This window comes from Narcine bancroftii, chromosome 5 (assembly GCF_036971445.1).
Source record: "Narcine bancroftii isolate sNarBan1 chromosome 5, sNarBan1.hap1, whole genome shotgun sequence".
Taxonomy (NCBI): domain Eukaryota; kingdom Metazoa; phylum Chordata; class Chondrichthyes; order Torpediniformes; family Narcinidae; genus Narcine; species Narcine bancroftii.
In genome coordinates, this window is record NC_091473.1 from 62,628,705 (window position 1) to 62,649,272 (window position 20,568).

General features: G+C 40.5%; 1 protein-coding gene across 5 annotated transcripts in view; it reads right to left on the reverse strand.

Annotated features, from left to right (window-relative positions):
• The window catches only part of cep350 (centrosomal protein 350), a 237,025-nt gene that overhangs the window by 93,436 nt on the left and 123,021 nt on the right, over positions 1-20,568 (reverse strand). For 4 of the 5 annotated variants that reach the window (XM_069937584.1, XM_069937586.1, XM_069937581.1 and 1 more), the window contains exons 15-16: positions 3,069-3,229; positions 2,221-2,410 (exon numbers count right to left, since the gene is read on the reverse strand). In XM_069937584.1, coding sequence (XP_069793685.1) covers positions 2,221-2,410; positions 3,069-3,229 — 351 coding nt within the window. The remainder of the gene's footprint in view (positions 1-2,220; positions 2,411-3,068; positions 3,230-20,568) is intronic. The other variant, XM_069937585.1, reaches the window with a different exon arrangement.

A 20,568-nucleotide genomic window follows, 5' to 3' on the forward strand; every position in this document is an offset into this window, starting at 1 on the left:
AACTGATTTGATAGGATTGGCTTGATTTTTAGAAAAAAACATCACTGTATTCAAGATTGTTCGGTCAGACTCCTAAATGGTCTGATCTTTCGCTATTTTAACTGTACTTTTCTCTGTTACATTATTTAAACACTATATTAGGCACATTAATTTTCCATTGTTGTACTTTAGTTCGCTTGCCTCAATAGCATACATAACAGTTTGATATTGTACCTCTGCATACATAACAATAATTTAATTCAACATATCATTTAGGTGAGAATAGGATGTTGCTTCTTGTTATCCTACCAACATCCTTAATGAAGACTGTCACAAAAGAGTACCGTTTTTTTGTTGTTTTTTTTTTTAAATGCACGTAACACACACGTTACATGCGTATTTTACAAACCAGGTAACCCCTCCCACCATCCACTATATGACTATTTTTTTATATATTGAAAGAATACGCACAATAGCGGGTGTGGGAAAGTCAAACTGGCAATTTATAGGGGGCATTGGAATATAATAGTGGCATTGAAAGAACGCGCACAATAGCGGCCATGGAAAAGATGCATCAGCAATTTATAGCAAGCGTGGGAATTTTAGCAAATGTGGAAATAATAGCGGCATTGATAGGATGCGCACAATTAATAGTGGCCATGGGAAAGATGCGCCAGCAGTTATAGCGAGTGTGGGAATATTATAGCGAGTATAAGAATACTACAGCAGCAATGATAGAATGGGCACAATTTATAGCAGCTGTGGGAAAGACGCAATTTATAGCAAGCATGAGAAAGTAATAGAGGAAATGAAAGAATGGGCACAATTTATAGCAGGCGTGGGAAATTTTGATTTTGGGAATAACTCTTTGTAGTCAATGCCATAGTATTCCTATAAACAGGACATTTTGGCAAGGGCACTGCACCTGATCAATGTTAAGCCACTTTCAGGTGCATTATCCACCAAGAATGCACCTGCAGAAGTGGATACAGCCCAGTGGAATGGTCTTTCAGGTGGCAGCCCTGAAAGCGCTGTGCTGTCCACCTGAAAGGGACAGCTGCCTCATAGCGCACTCCGGCTCCTGTCAGCGCGGGACGTCTGGGCAAGGGCAGCAGGGAGCTGTCAGGCAGTAGGGAGGGGAGGCTGTCAGTGGGGATTTGGGGCGCCGGCTAATTGTCAGCAACCCACCCCCAGCAGCCGCTTTCAGGCTGCAGCATTCAGGTGCCTCGGGGACTGCTCAGATGCGGAAATTATACCTCCCGGAGGAGAGTTGGTGAGTACTTCTCCGAGCCGCATCAGGCTCTTTGAGGTGGCCTCCCAACAGTCGCATTCAGGTAGAATATGCGGCTTTACGTCGGGGTATTCTGGCCACCTGAAAGAGGCTTTAATTGCACAGACCCGACCCTGAGGGAGGAGATTAAATCTCAAGTGCCTCTGATTTGAGGCAACATTAGAATTAAAATCCTGCTTAACTCTGGTCTGTCTAATCTATTTAATTGATTCCTTTCCATAGCTTGTTAACGTGTTGCAGCAGGATATCATCGATGTAATAGAAGATTGGCACCTCTGGGAAAGTTGATTAGGTATTACTTGTGGGAGATTAAATGTGGCAGATACTGGTTTGTGCTTTGTCTCATGTCCCATTTAAATGTAAACTGATTTTGACAGTGGGACATGCATTATTCAAAACTATTTTTACGCAATTTATGATTTTCTGCACGTTATACGAGTGTATCCAAAGTACCAAATTTGCTTGAATAGCAATCTCATCCACATTATATTAAGTTCAATTCTTATTCCGTAGGAACACTCCAGCAGAATACAAAGTATTGTATTATCAAAGTTGCCATTTTTCACACAAGGCAGAAAATGGAAACAACATACTAGTAGAAAAATATAAGGGTCCTCCCTGTTGTCAGGGCAGATATCTATCTCTTACGCAAAATAATTGAGAGTTCATAATGCTAGTTGGGAAACAAAGTGGCTGAACAATATCCAACAACTGCAGTAGTAACCACTCTTATTTCATGACTAAAACACTGCAGGACGTTCTTCAAGTTATTTTTTTCAGTCTACAAGACACGATCTGATCAATCAACAATTACATCATCTGAATACACCAAGCATCATTAATTTATATATTTAAGTTATTATAGTTACCCATACAACTTAAATCACTCTAACCCATAAACAAAAGGTTATTGCTCTTAATCAATCTTTGTAAAAGTAAACAATCCACACCTGGCAGGTGAGTCAATGGGAACTTTTTCTGCTGTGCCATTAGAGTGTGTCACTTGGTCAGGATCACTGACTACATCTTGTCCCAGGCCCAATACCTTCCCTTCAGCAGAGGCTTGATCTGAAATACTTGTGGATGCTGATGTGCTGTCATCTGTAGGAGAATGTTGCACACTTCCACCAACATTTGCACCTGTCACAATTTAAAAAAAAATGTGAGTAAAATGAAGAGGGCAAGGCTACTGGTCCCCATCTTGACAGCTTTTTACAGAAACAAAATTGAGAGTGTCCCGTCTGACTGCATCATTTCACGGTGTGGTAGGTGCAAAGCACTGGTCCAGAAGTCAACAGAGAGGATCATCAAATGGCCACAAAGATCACTGGGGTCTTCCTTTTCTCAGGGAAGACATTTACTGGAATCTATTTTTTAAAAAAAGAGTCGAAGAATTATAGAAGACCCTTTCCATACAGTACATAACATCTTTGACCCACTACAATGAAGGAGCTGGTACAAGAGTATGAAAATTAGGGCTGCCAGGCCAGGAAACATCTTTTTATCGGAACTAATGAACAATATTCTGTAGCTGAGTAAATTATGACAAAATATAGAGAGAAAGAGAGAGGAGAGAGAATTTAAAATTTATGTGATTATACTGTGTATTATGCATGTGCACGTTTGCGCACTGTGGTCCGGAGAAATGCAATTTCATCTGATGTACATGTAGTCAGATAATAATAAACTTGACAATAAACATCTTACCAAACCAGTCAAAATTAAAATATTTAACATCCATGAAAGCACTTCTCAGAGAATGCAAATTTCCCCAGGAAATAAAACAAAAATCATTTACCATCTATTTTCATCTTCTTTCTTGTAGAACTGGATGATCGGGAGGAGGAGGGTGTAGAACGGTGTACTGAAGATTGAGGGGACACCTCCCCAGTTCTTCTACCGTGAGATCTTATACTGGGAAGCTCCTCACAGATACTGGAAGGACTGCTGGCACAACTGCTGAAGAAACCCAAGTCAAATTTTTTTTAAAAATCAGATTTCAAACAGACCTTGATGTGATATCAGTCTAGCTTGAAAATTAAACTGTAGGAACTGAGGCATCATCTATAAAAGGTACAGCGAACATTACAGGTATACTCACGCTGATTCATTGACAAAGCAAAACAACACATTTGCAGTGTAAAAGGCCCCAAGTACATTGCAGGTTTGGAAAAGGAAAAGTACACTTAAAAAGATAGAGAATTTCAAGCCCAAGACACTGCAGTGCTGGCAGCCATTATATGTATAAATATATTGACATGCAAGAACAAAGAATTCCAACCTCTGACAATAATCGCAGTTTGCATTTTAAACAAACAGGAAAGATGGTGGAATCATACAGAATAGCAAGTTCCATACCAACTTCAATGAAGTCCAGAAATCAAGAAATATTCTTCTAAATAAATGTATAGAATTTCATTTGTTTTCAAATGGATGAAGTTAAAATGTCCCCATACAGTACAGCATAGAAACTGACTCTTTAGACTACATCCATGCTCTTGTATTCTATTCCTCTTGAAATAAATGCCAGCATTGCATTTGCCTTCTTCACTGTTGACTAAACTTGCAAGTTTACCTTCAGGGTATCCTGCACAAGGACTCCAATGTCTCTTTGCATCTGGGAATTTTCAATTTTCTTCCCATTTAGAAAATAGTCTGCCCATTTATTTCTTCTACCAAAGTGCCTGACTATATCCGACAATATATTTCATTTTCAACTTCTCTGCGCATTTTCCTAATCTAAATCCATCTGCAGCCTCCCTGTTCCTTCAACATTACTTGCTCCTCCACCTACCTTCATATTATCTGCAAATATGGCCACTGAGCCATTCATTCCATAATCTAAATCATTCATATACAGCATAAAAAGTGGCTCCAACACTGACCCCTGTGGATCACCACTAGCAACTAGCAGCCAATCACAGTATGATCCTTCTATTCCAACTCTCTACTTCCTGCCATCAGCCAATGCTTTACCCATGCTAGTATGTTTCCTGTCAATACCATGGGTTCTTATATTCTTAAGTAGCCTCATATCCAACATTTTGTCAAAGGACTCCTGAAAATAATCATTCAATTCCTCTGCCATTTCCTTGTTTCCCATTATTTCTCTAGCGTCATATTCTAATAGTCCAGAACCTACTCACCTCTCTTTTAGTCTTTATATATACTTGAAGAAACTTTTTGTATCCTCTTTGATATTTTTTACTAGCCCACTTTCATACTTCCAATTTTCCCTCTTTATGAGAAAATCCTCAGGGCTTCAACAAGTATATTAAGAGCAAAAGGAGAGTAAGGGACAAAATTGGTCCCCTTGAAGATCTGAGTGGTCAGCTGTGGGGCTAGAGAATTGGAGGGTACCTCATGTTGTTAAAAAAAAGCTCCAAAAGTAACCCTCAAAATTATAGGCCAGTGAGCCTGATGTCAGTAGTTGGTAAATTACTGGAAGATATTTAAAGAGATTAAATATACAATTATTTGGATAGCCAGGGACTGATTATTAATGATTATCAATATGGCTTTGTGTGTGTTAGGTCATGTTTAACCAATATTTTAGAGTTTTTCGAGGAGATTACCAAGAAAGTTAATGAAGGCCGTGGATTTTGTCTGCATGGACTTAAGTAAGGTCTTTGATAAGATCCACATGGGAGGATAGTCAGAAAGGTTTAGATGGTGGTACTCATGGTGAGGGAGTAAAATGAATTTGACATTGGCTATACAGGAGAAGCCAGAGTGTGGGAGTGGATGATTGCTTCTCAGACTGGAGACCTGCAACTAGTGGCAAGCCTCAGGGATCAGTGCTGGGACCATTGTTGTTGGTCATCATTATCAATGATCTAAATGATAATGCAATAAATTGGATCAACAAATTTGCAGATGACATTGAGATTGGGGGTGTTATCTCTCTCTTTCTTTTGGCTTGGCTTCGTGGACGAAGATTAATGGAGGGGTAATGTCCACGTCAGCTGCAGGCTCGTTTGTGGCTGACAAGTCCGATGCGGGACAGGCAGACACGGTTGCAGCGGTTGCAAGGGAAAATTGGTTGGTTGGGGTTGGTGTTGGGTTTTTCCTCCTTTATCTTTTGTCAGTGAGGTGGGCTCTGCGGTCTTCTTCAAAGGAGGTTGCTGCCCGCCGAACTGTGAGGCGCCAAGATGCACGGTTTGAGGCGATATCAGCCCACTGGCAGTGGTCAATGTGGCAGGCACCAAGAGATTTCTTTAGGCAGTCCTTGTACCTCTTCTTTGGTACACCTCTGTCTCGGTGGCCAGTGGAGAGCTCGCCATATAACACGATCTTGGGAAGGCGATGGTCCTCCATTCTGGAGACATGACCTACCCAGTGCAGTTGGATCTTCAGCAGCGTGGATTCAATGCTGTCGGCCTCTGCCATCTTGAGTACTTCGATGTTGGTGATGAAGTCGCTCCAATGAATGTTGAGGATGGAGCGGAGACAACGCTGGTGGAAGCCACCAGGGTGTTATCTATTGTGAAAGGGATTAGTTGATTTTGCATCAATATTAATTTTGGTAGTTGGTAATTTGTTTTTTTTTCCTTTCTACGTGAATCCTCTTGAGAATGGGAGAAAAAAGGGATCAAAAGAATAGAAAATTGTTTTTTGGGAAATAATTTATTATCTTTTGAACAAATGAAGTACAAATATGGTATAACTCTGTATAATGTTTGCATACCACCAACTGAAAACCTACTTGAAGGACGAATTGGGAAGCAGGCTGAGGTTACCAGAAGGAAGCAGTTTTGAATATGTGATTACAGATACAATGATAATTAAAAGATTTATAACAAACATGTACATCAAACTGCAAGAGAAAGAGAACAATGAAATAAGCTGTAAATACAAACAAAAGAGGGAACAAAATCTGATCATAAAAATAAAGAATGAAAAATGGGAAAAGCTATGCTCCGGAACTATGAGAAATATAATAAACACGAGGTTATGCATGATACAATATAATTGGTTACACAGGTTATACACTACGCCTCAAAAGTTAAATAAATGGGACCCAACAGTATCAGATAGATGTTTTCACTGTAAGAAGGAAACGGGAATAACAGGACATGCAATTTGGGCATGTGAGAAAGTGGAAAAGATTTGGGAAGATCTAAATCAGGTATTAAATAAAATCACAAAAAATAACATACCAAAATATCCAGAGATCTTTCTTCTAAGTAATATAAGTAGTAAAGAACTTGGCCTCGATTTGGATGAAGCACAAAAAAGATTTATTATGATAGCCTTAGCTGTAGCAAAAAAAATGTATAATGCCAACCTGGAAATCAGAAGATAGCCTGAGAATACAGCAATGGTACATAGAAATGAATAAATGTATTCCATTGGAAAAAATAACATAATTTAAGAAATAACATCACAGTATTCGAACAAATTTTGGAACCGTATGTGGAACACAACAGAGAAGTCCTACCATAGACCTTCACCTCCTAAAATGACAGAATGAGAAGACGACGAAATGAACTGACCCAGTGCGTAAAAGTAGACGACACGATTTTCTTGTTTATTTTCATTGTGTGATGACATTGTTTAATGGGTTTAATGTATTGTATATGTTGAACGTTTAGTGGGTGGGGAGAGGGGTGGGAAGGAGGGAGAGAAGGGAGAGGGGAAAAAGGGGAGAAAATGATACTGTGTATATTCAAGAGGGAAATGTTTGTGTGTATTTTGGTCAATATGGTTCATAGTGTGAAAAATAACAAAAAATTAAAAAGATTGGGGGTGTTGTGGACAGTAAAGGTTTTCAAAGCTTTCAGAGGGATTTGGACCAGCTGGAGAGTGCAATGGAACAGAAAGATCTTGGAATACAGATACACAATTTCTTGAAAATGGCGTCACAGGTAGATAAGGTTGTAAAGAGAACTTTTGGCATATTGTTATGAGCCCAAAGGACCCCAAAACCCAGCAGCAATAGAAATTCACCAAAACAAATGTTGTTTTTAATTATCTTAAAACATGAAAACAGGATCAAACTCTAACTTATTACTATTAACTTAACCCCCTTCTAATTCTAAGCACACATGTATGTTATGTGTGTGTAAGTTCAGAAAAGTTATTTGATTCACAGTCCAATCTCACTTCTCATTCCTCCAAGTTCTCTGGTTGTAAGCAATTCTTATACTGTGCACAAAATTTAACATTTATGAAGTTAACCAGGCTTTGGTGCTTGAAAGGTAAATGGTTACTGCTCAGGAAGGTTCTTGTCGATTTTCAGAGAGATTTGTTGTTCTCTGGACACAAACTGATCCCTTCTAATCAGCCATGTTAGTGTCTTGCTGAAAAAACTTGCCCCATTAGTGTTTTCCAGATGATAATCTCTTTCTTGCAGGTCACCACAGAGATCCTTTTTGTTTCCCTTATTTCAAGGGAAACATTAGGCAGCCAGTCCTCTCCTCTTGTATGGACCACAAGGGCTTTGACCAGGCTGAACTAAGAACTCACAACCAGTCTTCAAAATGGGGATTTCCACAAGCTTTTCAGTTTGTCCTGTTCCAGTCCCAGCTGCTGCTGCTGAACTCTAGCACCGTAGAACTGAATTCTCTCTCTCTCTCAAAGCCCTGTTTTACTTGCTCTGCTTGCAAAACCACATGACCCTCTGAACCTAATCTTCCGAGTTCTTTAATATGTTGCTTTTCAAAACAACAATCCATTAGTGAAGTCTCTTGTGCACTCTTCAAAGTTTTTGTAAAGGCACTCAGAGCCAGGCCTGTCTAGCTTGAGCAGAGCTCCAGTATTTTATGAGATCTGTTTTGAAGTGTTTGCACATGACCTACACTAAAAAACCTGCCACAAGTTATCTCCCTTATAGACAATACAAAATACAACATAATCTGTCATAATATTAGCCTTCATAAATCAAAGTATTGAGTATAGGAGTTGAGATGTTATGGTAAAGTTGGATAAGACATTGGTGAGGTCAAATTTGGAATATTGTGTGCAGTTTTGGTCACCTTACTACAGAAAAGTTATCAATAAGATTGAAAGAGTGCAGAGAAGATTTACTAGAATGTTGCCCAGACTTCAAGAATGGAATTACAGGGAAAGGTTATATTGGCTAGAACTTTATTTCCTTGAGTGTAGAAGAATGAGGGGAGATTTAATAGAGGTATTTAAAATTGAGGGGTATAGACAGAATAAATGTGGGTTAATAGTGAAAGGGAAAGTTTTTTTAAATTTTTTTTTATTTTTCACACCATAAACCACATTGACCATGATACATACATTTTCCTTTTCAAATATATACAGTGCCATTTTCTCCCCCACCTCCCTCCTCCCATCCCACCCTCCCTACCTCCCCCCGCATCCATTTAAAGTACAAAATCTAAGATACATTAAACCAGTCAAACAATGTTGTCATTCAATAAAAATAAACAAGAAATTCCACTGAGTCAATTCTTTTCATTTCCTTCTCCTTTCGTTAATTTAGGTAGTGAATGTCCCCGGTAGGCTTTCTCTATTGTGTTTCATGTAAGGCTCCCATATTTGTTCAAATATTTCAATATTATTTCTTAAACTATATGTTATTTTTTCTAATGGAATACATTTATTCATTTCTATATACCATTGTTGTATTTTCAAATTATCTTCCAATTTCCAGGTTGACATAATACATTTTTTTGCTATGGCTAGAGCTATCTTAACAAATCTTTTTTGTGCACCATCCAAATCAATTCCAAATTCTTTGTTTTTTATGTTACTTAGGAGGAAGATCTCTGGATTTTTTGGTATATTGTTTTCTGTAATTTTATTTAATATTTGGTTTAGATCTTCCCAAAATTTTTCTACTTTCTCACATGTCCAGATTGCATGAATTGTTGTTCCCATTTCTTTTTTACATCGAAAACATCTGTCAGATACTGTTGGGTCCCATTTATTTAACTTTTGAGGTGTAATGTATAGCCTGTGTATCCAGTTATATTGTATCATACGTAACCTCGTATTTATTGTATTTCTCATCGTTCCAGAACATAACTTCTCCCATGTTTCCTTTTTTATCTTTATATTTAAATCTTGTTCCCATTTTTGTTTAGTTTTACCATTTGTTTCCTCATTCTCCTTTTCTTGCAGTTTAATATACATATTTGTGATAAATCTTTTGATTATCATTGTATCTGTAATCACATATTCAAAGTTACTTCCCTCTGGTAACCTCAGACTGCTTCCTAATTTGTCCTTCAAGTAGGATCTCAATTGGTAATATGCCAGCACTGTATCTTGAGTTATATTGTATTTATCTTTCATTTGTTCAAAGGATAATAATCTATTTCCTGAAAAACAATTTTCTATTCTTTTGATCCCTTTTTTCTCCCATTCTCTAAAGGAAAGGTTATCTATTGTAAAAGGGAGTAACTTATTTTGCGTCAATATTAGTTTTGGTAATTGGTAATTTGTTTTATTCCTTTCTACATGAATCTTTTTCCAAATATTGAGTAGATGATGTAATACTGGAGAACTCCTACGTTGTACCAATTTTTCATCCCATTTATATAATGTGTGTTCAGGTATCTTTTCCCCTATTTTATCTAATTCTAATCTAGTCCAATCTGGCTTTTCCCTTGTTTGATAAAAATCTGATAGGTATCTTAATTGTGCGGCTCTATAATAATTTTTAAAGTTTGGCAGTTGTAAGCCTCCTTGTTTATACCATTCTGTTAATTTATCTAGTGCTATCCTCGGTTTCCCCCCTGACAGGGAAAGTTTAGGGGAAAAATTAGGGTGAAACTTCTTCACACAGAGATTGGCAGGAGCGTGGATGAGCTGCCAGCTGAAGTGGTAAATGTGGGCTCAATTTTAATATTCAAGAAGAATTTGGACAGCTAAATGGATAGCAAGGGTATGGAGGGCTATGGACTGGGTGCAGGTTGGTGGAATGAGGCAGAATAATTGTTTGGCATGGACTAGAAGTGCTGAAGGGTCTGTTTCTGTGCTGTAATGTTCTATGATTTTAAACTTCGTCATCTGTAAACTCACTAACTTATTCATGGTTTGTTTTTAATTGTCATGTAATAATACCAAAAAAGTAATTTACATAATATACTTCAGCTTTTTCCTGCCACAAAAGCAAACAAACAGTTGCCATTAGCATTGCCTGGTTCCCCCAATAATAAGAATAAAAAGCAAAAGAGAGTCCTTTCAGAAAAAGAGCACTGTGGATTCTGCTCCAGTGCTCTCACAGCCTCAGCAATCTCACAGATTCCTGTTCAATCCACTGGCAACCCAAACTCCAGATTCAAATCTCTGATATGATCAGGAAATTTTCACTGCCTAAGGCCCTTTGAGAGCCCTTCTTTCTCTTGACACGGTCTTGAATTCTGGTTCCGATACCTGGTTCCCATGCACCAATCTCTGACAGCCTGCACCTGGTGCGAGTCCTTCGAGCCCAAGTTGCCAGCAGCCTATAGGAGGCATTCGACTGTAAAGCTGCAAGGTTGTGGGCTGTTAGACTGCTAGCCCAAACTCCTGTAGGCAGCGGCAGAGTAAACAAAGTTGCTCATTGTGGGGCTGGTGGTGACAAGTATGTCAACCAAGTATATGCCATGCCATGCCCCATTGCGTCCATTAGTCACTGAAATGCCCATGCAGCGTTTCTGAGCCCAAAAGGCATTCACAAAAATTCAAAGAGACCGAATGGTGTTCTGATGGCAACCTTGGGTACATCCTCCAGGTTTACAGGTACCTACATGGTACCCATGCACCAAGTTAATTTTGGAAAATATCCAGGCCCCATGAAGATTAGCTGTAAAATCCTGCATACGGGACACAGGGTAGTGGTAGCATCGTTGTGACACCTGTAATCCCCGCAACGTCTCCAGCCTCCCGTGGCTTTGGACACCAAATGTAGCAGGAAAGCCCATGGGCTATCAGACCTGTGTATGATTCCAAGTTTCTCCATTTTGCAATCCACAACTTGCCGGGCGGTAGGCAATGGGCTCAGGTGTGTAGAGGAGGTCCTTGGGTGAGGATGTGTGTGTGACATCATGTTTGGGTGTGGCTGTGGAGAACCGGGGAGGGTCAATGTCCAGAAACTCAGAACTGAGGAGGGATAACATCCAGAAACTCCCCAAGAAGTTTGGTAAATTTGTTGTTCGAGTACTCCATGATATACAGGGCAGGTAGTCTCCATTTACCAAGGTGGAAAGTCTGGAACATTGTGGTGTTCACCAACCACCACCTTTTCAAGTCCATCATCAGTGAGTTGGCTCTGAGGAAGTCAGCACCCAGCCTCAGCTAGGACACAACAGCAAGAATGAATTTCCATAGGAACTTAATGTTGCTGAATTTCAGGGTATAGTCTGTGCGCCACATGTATGAATCAAACGGTCATTCACTGCAGTGAGCGCCAGACCCACACTCCTGGTACAGGTGTCAAAGCCCAAAGGAGGAAGGACACTACCTCCGAGCCTACTATAAATTTGTGCTGGGAGAGATCATCCCAGACGTAGGGTAGGCCGTTATGGTGGTCAGCATAGGCTGTTATGACTGGCCATGGCATTTCCTGGAAAAGTGCAAGGGTGTCAGCAGCAGTGAGCTCCAGAACCCTAGGATAGATGGTTAAAAAACACCAGGTGGTTGTCAAGGAGTCATGCTTGTCTGGGCACTCGTGATTGAAAACAACTTTGTGCTCCTCGAAAGAGAAACAAAAACTGCAGATGCTGGAATCTTCAGCAAACAATCAGATGCAAGGGAAACTTAACCAATCAAGCAGAATAAAGATTCGTGAACCAAATCGCTGACCATTTCTACCCATGGATGCTGCCTGATCTAGCCTTTCATTATCTGCTTGTTCTTTCAAGCACATAAAATCAAAAAAGGTAAGATAGGAAGGTTTTATTTTTTGCAAGTAGTTGCTCTTTAAAAAGTAAATTGAGAGTGAAATGTTTCAAGGGAATGAAAGAGTTTGATAATAAAGGTTGAGTATCCTGTATATCAAGTTCTGAACACTGAAAAGATCCAAAAGCAGAACTTTTTATTTTGCGCCAATATGACATTCACCACCTGACTTGCCCATGTTAGGCTCAGACACTCTGTTGTCACCAATTTGAACTAGCCAGGAAGACAGAGGTTAAAAGGCTGGATGTCGGCTCAGAAGGAGGCCGGACGGAATGTCAAGCCATCAGTGAGCAACTAGAGGAAGTCAGCAGGTCAGGCAGCACATCGGGAGAAATTAAGTGCAAGGGTCAGCCCTTAAACCATAGGGCATGAGGTCTCTCATCTCATGACCCTCAATACCTTCTTTCCCCTTAAATATAGGCAATATCATCCATCCCCTTTTTACTTGATACAGCCTCATGCCCTGACCATTTCAGCCCATGGACACTATCTGGCCTGAGGAGTCCCTCCTGCTGCTCGTTGATGTCAGTCCAGAATATGACCTGCGCTCTCTGGGTTAGAAGTTGACACCCCTGGATACTCAAGGTGAACTTGGTTTAGAAACTACATGCCGCTGTCTCCCAGCTGCAAGCGGTGGGAAGAATCCTTTGTCCCAGCGTCATCAACGAGAGTGGGCTCCCAGGCAAGAGCAGGGTTTGGCAGCAGTGGTGAGGATGTGTCAGGACTGCTGATACAGGTATTTTGCTGACGCTACTGTGCTGCTTAGCTCCATTGTTCTGAAAACCCCCAAGCGTTTCAGATATGGGGTACTGTACTATATCTGCAAGAATGCCACTTTTGTCACCCTCTTGATTAACAATCTTGATGCTTTTGCAGGACTAATTATAGGATTTGTGACCAATGTTGCAATGACACTGCTTTGCAGTGACAGAGATCCAGGTATTGTATGATATTACCTTAAGACCACACAGATTTTCTCCAAGGTTTCGACTTGCATCCTCAAGACTTTCAGTCTGGTAGATTAATTCATTACTGTAAATTAGTATGCACTTAAGTGATAAATCTGGAGTAGTTTATAATAATAGGAGAATAAAAAGATAGGATAGTGTAAAATGAGGTGGGGGGGGGGGGGTGATGGTCATTGAAGATAGCTGGACCAAAGAACCTCTTTAGGTGCTGTATCTCTCCAGGAAGCTTTAGCCAAAGCTTTTCAAAATAAAATTCAAATCAAATTTTACAGTTGCCAGCAAAAATACAATCCCCCCCCCCCCCCAGGTTTGTGTATTTTCCCCACTATTTCTTTAATAAAATTTCTAATAGTATAGAAAGAACAAGAAATTTCAGCTGTTTAGTGAAATGAAAAATTGGAAATCTGCTTCATTTTCTCTTCATTACAGCTGAGCAAACATCTTGTAGACTCTCTCATGAAGCCAACACACTAATGGCACAACGAAGAAAGCAATCAGCACCTCTATTACCTCAGAAGTTTGCATAGGTTTGGTATGACATCAGAAACCCTGGCAAATTTCTGGAAAGTGAGCCGACTGGCTGCATTATGGTCTGGTATGGGGACACCAATGCCCCTGAGTGCAAAGCCCTCCAAAAAGTAGGCAAAAAAAAGCTCAGGACATCACAGGCAAACCCTCCCCAACATCCAAGAACATCTGCAGTGACCAATACGGTCAGGAGAGCAACAGCAATCATAAAAGATCAACACCATCCAGCATACACTCTGTTCTCGCTGCTACCATCAGGAGAGAGGTAGTGTAAAAGTTTGCCCCAGATGCAAACTTATCTGTGAATAAAGAATACAGCAGAGAACCACAGAACCAGTTTTAAAATACAAAAGGTTTATTACCTCAATAACACTAGGGGGAGAGGGGGGCACTAGGAAAAGTCAGTGACTCTTTCCTAGTGCTTTGTCCTTTCTCAAAGATCAGTCTGGAAAGGGTCAACTTGTATAGCAAATAAGATCAACGCCTTGGTGGGATTTCATGTTCTTACTAATTTTTCATTAAATTGGAATTTGTAGCAGTTACCTTAATCACTCAACAGAAACTCACAAAGTCTTTTAACTAATTCTTATCTTTAATCACTCATTTTGGGTTGTCACAGTTAATGTCTCTCACAGCTGTGGAATGTTATCATTCCCTCTCCCTCATAGATAAGACAAGTTTTACAACCAATTTATGTGACAGCATTTCTGGTGAAATGAAAGTCTTAATTACTTCTACAAAAATGAAACTTTATTACATCTAGTCTCATAATCCTTTGCATTCTATGTTGACCAAGTTTTACAGCAAAAGTCCCAGAATCCTTTACAATGTCACATTATTAAATTGCCCACAAAATTTAACAATTGGATCCACAAGGCTCACGCCATCAGGTTCAGGAACAGCTGCTACCCCTCCACCATCAGACTCCTCAGCAACAAACTCAATCAGGGACTCTTCTGTATTTTATTGAATTTTTTATTCTCTCTGAATTGTAGAGTTTGTTTACATTTATTTATTTAAATGTGTACATTGTGTAGTTTTTATTTGCACTACCAAATCTGCTTCATCCACAGGAAAAATAATCACAGGGTTGCATGTTATATCATGTATGTCCTCTAACAATAAATCTGACATAAAGTGACTAAGCTTTAAAAACACTTTGGGATATCCTATGAACTTCAATACAGTAAAAGCCCAGCATCCAGCATCTGCAGGAATTGGTAGATGGCTAATGTGTGAATTTTCAGTTGCTTAAGATTAAAATGTTTGGCCTGGAAGTCAGCTTGAAGAAAACGGAGGTCCTCCATCAGCCAGCTCCCCACCATGACTACCAGCCCCCCCACATCTCCATCGGGCACACAAAACTCAAAACGGTCAACCAGTTTACCTATCTCGGCTGCACCATTTCATCAGATGCAAGGATCGACAACGAGATAGACAACAGACTCACCAAGGCAAATAGCGCCTTTGGAAGACTACACAAAAGAGTCTGGAAAAACAACCAACTGAAAAACCTCACAAAGATAAACGTATAGAGAGCCGTTGTCATACCCACACTCCTGTTCAGCTCCGAATCATGGGTCCTCTACCGGCATCACCTACGGCTCCTAGAACGCTTCCACCAGCGTTGTCTCCCCTCCATCCTCAACATTCATTGGAGTGCCTTCATCCCTAATGTCGAAGTACTCGAGGTGGCAGAGGCCGACAGCATCGAGTCCACGCTGCTGAAGATCCAGCTGCGCTGGGTGGGTCACGTCTCCAGAATGGAGGACCGTCGCCTTCCCAAGATCGTGTTATATGGCGAGCTCTCCACTGGCCACCAAAGAAGAGGTACAAGGACTGCCTAAAGAAATCTCTTGGTGCCTGCCACATTGACCACCGCCAGTGGGCTGATATCGCCTCAAACCGTGCATCTTGGCACCTCACAGTTCGGCGGGCAGCAACTTCCTTTGAAGAAGACCGCAGAGCCCACCTCACTGACAAAAGACAAAGGAGGAAAAACCCAACACCCATCCCCAACCCACCAATTTTCCCCTGCAACCGCTGCAACCGTGTCTGCCTGTCCCGCATTGGACTTGTCAGCCACAAACGAGCCTGCAGCTGACGTGGACATTTTACCCCCTCCATAAATCTTCGTCCGCGAAGCCAAGCCAAAGAAGAAAGAAGATTCACTCTTAAAATGCTTAAATAATATGCAAGCATTAAAAATAAATAGTTTAAAGACAAAAGACAGTGCAAAATGTAATTTGAAAAAACAAAATTAGTATTGGTAAAATTCACTTTAATCAGTAACAATATTAATATTTGGGGAGATTTATAAAATTTAGAATAGGTCACATACATACACACATTTTAAAACAGATCTTATTTGAAAGACTGAACAATTCACATTGCAGGAATCTCTGGAGAATGTAAGCACCTTTCACAAGTAGGTGTTAATTGAACTGACATCATAAAATGAATGACCATGATCTTGTTGGAGTCATCCTGTCTATCAGTACCCTTTCTGCAAAGTGCTCACAGAAAGGTCACTCTCAGATGGTAGCAGAAGAAAGTACTCCTGTTGTTTTGTTCAGGAAGGTGGGGGTTTTGCAAGACACGAGTCACGTCTCTCTTTGGAGTTGGGAGAGAGTGTTGAGTTAACAGCTCAGTCAGTCAGTGTGTGGGACACTGAGAAGTAACTGAAAAGTGCAATCCAGGGAAAACTGTTTGAAACTGATGAAAGCAAGTTCCAGAGCAGTAGATGGCTGGAAGTGCTATCTGTCTGATGTTTCTCTTAAAATAGGGGAAGGAATGGAACTCTGTGGTAGCTTGAAGAGGTTACCACCTAAAAGACCCTCATGGGGCAAGTTTCATTAGCAATGTGAGAGATGGGAAAATTGACCTAAAATTATGAACATGGAAGAAACTAAAGTTCATCAGTAAAATGGCTGAAACCAGTTCAAACAGGATAAGTTTGGGGCTTAGGATGCAGGAAAGCAGAGTCAGCACGATTAACATAAGAATCTTCTATCCTTTGTGACAAGACCATAGGACTAAGATAAGGAATGGTAAGGTACAATAGAATGTAGGAAGTTGAGGTAGTCTGGATCAGATAAGGGTCTCCTAGCCCTGGACAGAAGTACCAAGTCATACATTTCTAATTAGCTAACCATACACAGATTTATACATATGAAATTAGCCAACCCTAGATAGAATGAGTCAACTCTGCATATCAAGAGACTGTAGCCCAGAGAATCAGGAAGGTGTGAATAAGGACAATGACATGAAGGGACACCGACAGGATACCCCCCCCTGGTCCTCCAAGTGTACTGAAACTGCACGTAGGCAGGAAGAATTACCTATGCCAAACCCATCCAGGGGGCAGAAGAATGTAAGGGGGAGGGCATTCTGATACTGAAATTGACTGTATAAAAGTTGGGTGAGCCCCAGTATGTGTGTGTATTCCCAGGGTAAGGGGAAGCACCCAACTTTGCATTGTTGTAGTAATAAATGTTCTTTGTTCTCAATTTTTGTCTCGAGCAATTTCTTTAAAGGTACTTTAATTCCTAACAAATGGGGGCTCGTCCGGGATCACACTCCCTCCACTGACAGAGTACCCCGACGACGAGAGTAGGTGCACCCCGGCTGATTCAGCTGGACTCACGGGCGACGGGTGGCTGGTCAGTGGAAGAAGCGAGTGATATCCGAGAAGAGGCATTGAGAACAAACGGCGGAAGGACGCGCGCTAGAGCAGTACTGCCAGAACTCGGTAAGAGTATTTTACTTGTTCCTAAGTATGGGAATAGCGGGCAGTAGAGATGAGAGTCCTGACACAGGACGTGACCACCAGATAGCTACGTACAGCCCGCTTGGGATGATGTTATCTGAGTGGGGCACAGGAAAGACCCGCGGTAAAGACAGACTAGCGGGCAGTAGAGATGAGAGTCCTGACACAGGACGTGACCACCAGATAGCTACGTACAGCCCGCTTGGGATGATGTTATCTGAGTGGGGCACAGGAAAGACCCGCGGTAAAGACAAACTGACGACGGTCAGGTATTGTTGTAATGAATGGGTGGGATACCCGGTTAAAGGGAGCTCCGTGTACTGGCCAAAATTCGGATCCGAGGATGAATGGATGTGTGAAGTTTGAACTTATGGCTCTATCAAAACCAGCCAGACAATGTTGAGAGCAGGGAATATGCAGCCTGCTGGCTCAAGGGATCCATTGAACAGCTGGTTTTGAATGAGAAAGAATCCAGGGATAAGAGAGAGGAGGAACCTCTTGTCCCTGAATCACAGGGTTGGGATGTGTTACATTCCCTCCCTCCACCCTATGTTCCTCCTATGCCGGCTCCTATCTTTCCTTCCCCTCCTATTGCCTACCCTTCTGCACCTTCCCCACCTCCCCCACCACTAGAGAAGGGAGAAGAGAGCAGGAGTGGTATGATAACTTGCTCACAAAGCACTCGATTACCACCTCTGTTGGCAGGAGAGAGAGGTAACTTTAATTCAGAACAGCGTGAGACTCTTCAGGAAGAAAGGGCAGAACCCTTTGATTCATTTCCCAGGGAGCAGGAACCCAGACCTAATAAGCCAGAAACCAATTGGATGAGACCACTGCGGGAAGTTCCCATGGGAGAGGGTCTCGGTTTCGTAAATGTGCCCCTGACCAGTACTGAAGTGCGTAACTTTAAGAAAGAACTGACCTCCCTGATAGAAGATCCCCAGGGATGTGCCGAACAGTTAGACCAATTTTTGGGACCAAATATATATACAATATGGGGGTCTTGACATAGAATCCCCAGCAGGGGAACAATTGGTACTAACAGGTTTTGTTACCAACTCAGCCCCAGACATTAAGAGAAAATTACAAAAGACAGAAAATTGGCATGAGCAGGGAATAACCCAGCTTCTACAGATCACACAAAAAGCATTTGTCCAGACATCTGAGGATAAGCAGAAAGCAAAGGCTAACATTTTGATGCAAGCAGTTAAAGTAATAGTAGATGAGTAACATGGAAAAGGCAGGGACTGTGTGCCAGCTCCTGAATGTTGGGAGAAGTGCAGGGAGTGGGAGAGTAGAGACCAGAGATAATTTCATAAATCACGACTTCCCACTTCAGTCACTGACCAATATTGATTAAAATTCATGCTAAAAATTAAATGTCATAAATGATCGTTTTTCAATACTGTAGAATTAGCGAATTTAACTACCAATTAATTCCAATTTATGAAATAAATTGTATTTAAATGTGATTTTGCACAGGGAGTACCTGAGAGTTGAGTGATGTTATAACATTTGCAGGGAGAAATGTTTGCGCAAATAGGGTGAGTTCTATACATCTTAACTTTAAGTGTATGTGAGATAAAGAAAGGATCTGATGTGTAAAGTGGCTGGATCAGCCAGTTGAAGGGGGAGTGTGCATGTCCCTTTAAGTGCACTGTGGCACTTGAAATTGAGGCTTCAGGCTCTTGTCTTGCAGTTAGAGGTATGGAGCCCTATCAACACATTTAATACATTTCTTCTACACATTCAGCAGTCAAGGTCCGTGAGTTTAAAGATCACCCACCTCTGGAGAATAAAGATACCTCTGGGGATTCCTATGGGGATTCCTATAAGTTTAATCATTCATTTCTCTGGTGCATTTTCCTCTGGAGTGAAATTAATGCCTCAGCACAATTTCTCTGTATTGCCGCTGTTATTTAATTCATGATAACTTTCCCCATTCATCAGGTTTATATTTAAATCCGGTAGTGCAGAAGTTACATTGTAAATAATCACGGAGGTAAACCCTGCGCGACTGGATTCAGCTTAATGGAGAAATAAACCTGCGAACTGGTCTATGGTGCTGTGTGAGTATTGCAATAGGTGGAATATGATTTAAATTGGTGGCATAGTTCAGAACAATTGGGTGCATAAGAATAATAATATCATTGAGAACTCACAGATCTTGTACCAGATGCTATTCAGTACATCTTGACTTAAGGACTGGAAAAATTGGCATGTTAGAATGAGATTGGCATGGTACCAATATTTCTTGATTCAATAATGACTCCACAAGCTCCAGGATTCATGCAGCAGAACTTTTAAGTGGAATATAATAGAAACTAGCCTGTACTTAAATTATTGTGTGTGCAATCTTCATAAGAACATCTTTAACTTTTTTTTGGTGCCTGTTTTACAGACTGTTTTAAATAAGGCCAGCTCCTGTGAGCTGTGGCACAAGGCATTTTACTTAAGGCAGAACTAAAGGTTGAATATGTTTCAAGTTCTCTTGCAGGGGCTCTTGTGCTGCAATGTCTGTTATGTACTCACTCTAACAAATTGGAGGGTTGTGCCCCATACAGACAAGCAGCTCCAACTGCATTTTAATAAGGTCTAACATATTCAAAACCCATGCAAATATGGTTTGTGTTTCATTTTACAATTTTTACACTAACACAAAGGAAAGTCAGATTGTTATTCATTTTATTAAAATCTAGTGATTGGTTATATGTAAAAGCATGGCAAGAGGATCAACTAAAACCTGCCTGGGATGGTCCCTTCTGTGTACTTTTAATTACAGACACCGCAGTAAGAACAAGAGAGAAAGGCTGGACCCACATTCAAAGAATTAATGACAAAGTGCCATAATGTTACAATTTTATTCGTTTTTTTTAATGGTTTATTCAGTTTTGTGTATTTTATTGCTGTTTTCAATGAGCTTTACATTTATCGTGGTTTATTCAGTTTTGTGTATTTTATTGCTGTTTTCAATGAGCTTTACATTTATTGTGGTTTATTCAGTTTTTGTGTATTTTATTGCTGTTTTCAATGAGCTTTACATTTATTGTTGTTTATTTGGTTATTGTTATATTTTATTGCTGCTTTCAATGGGTTTTACTTTCATTGTTGTTTTACTCATTTTTTGGAATATTGTTCGTTAATGTTTTAAGTCCCCCTGGAATAGGGGCAGCAGA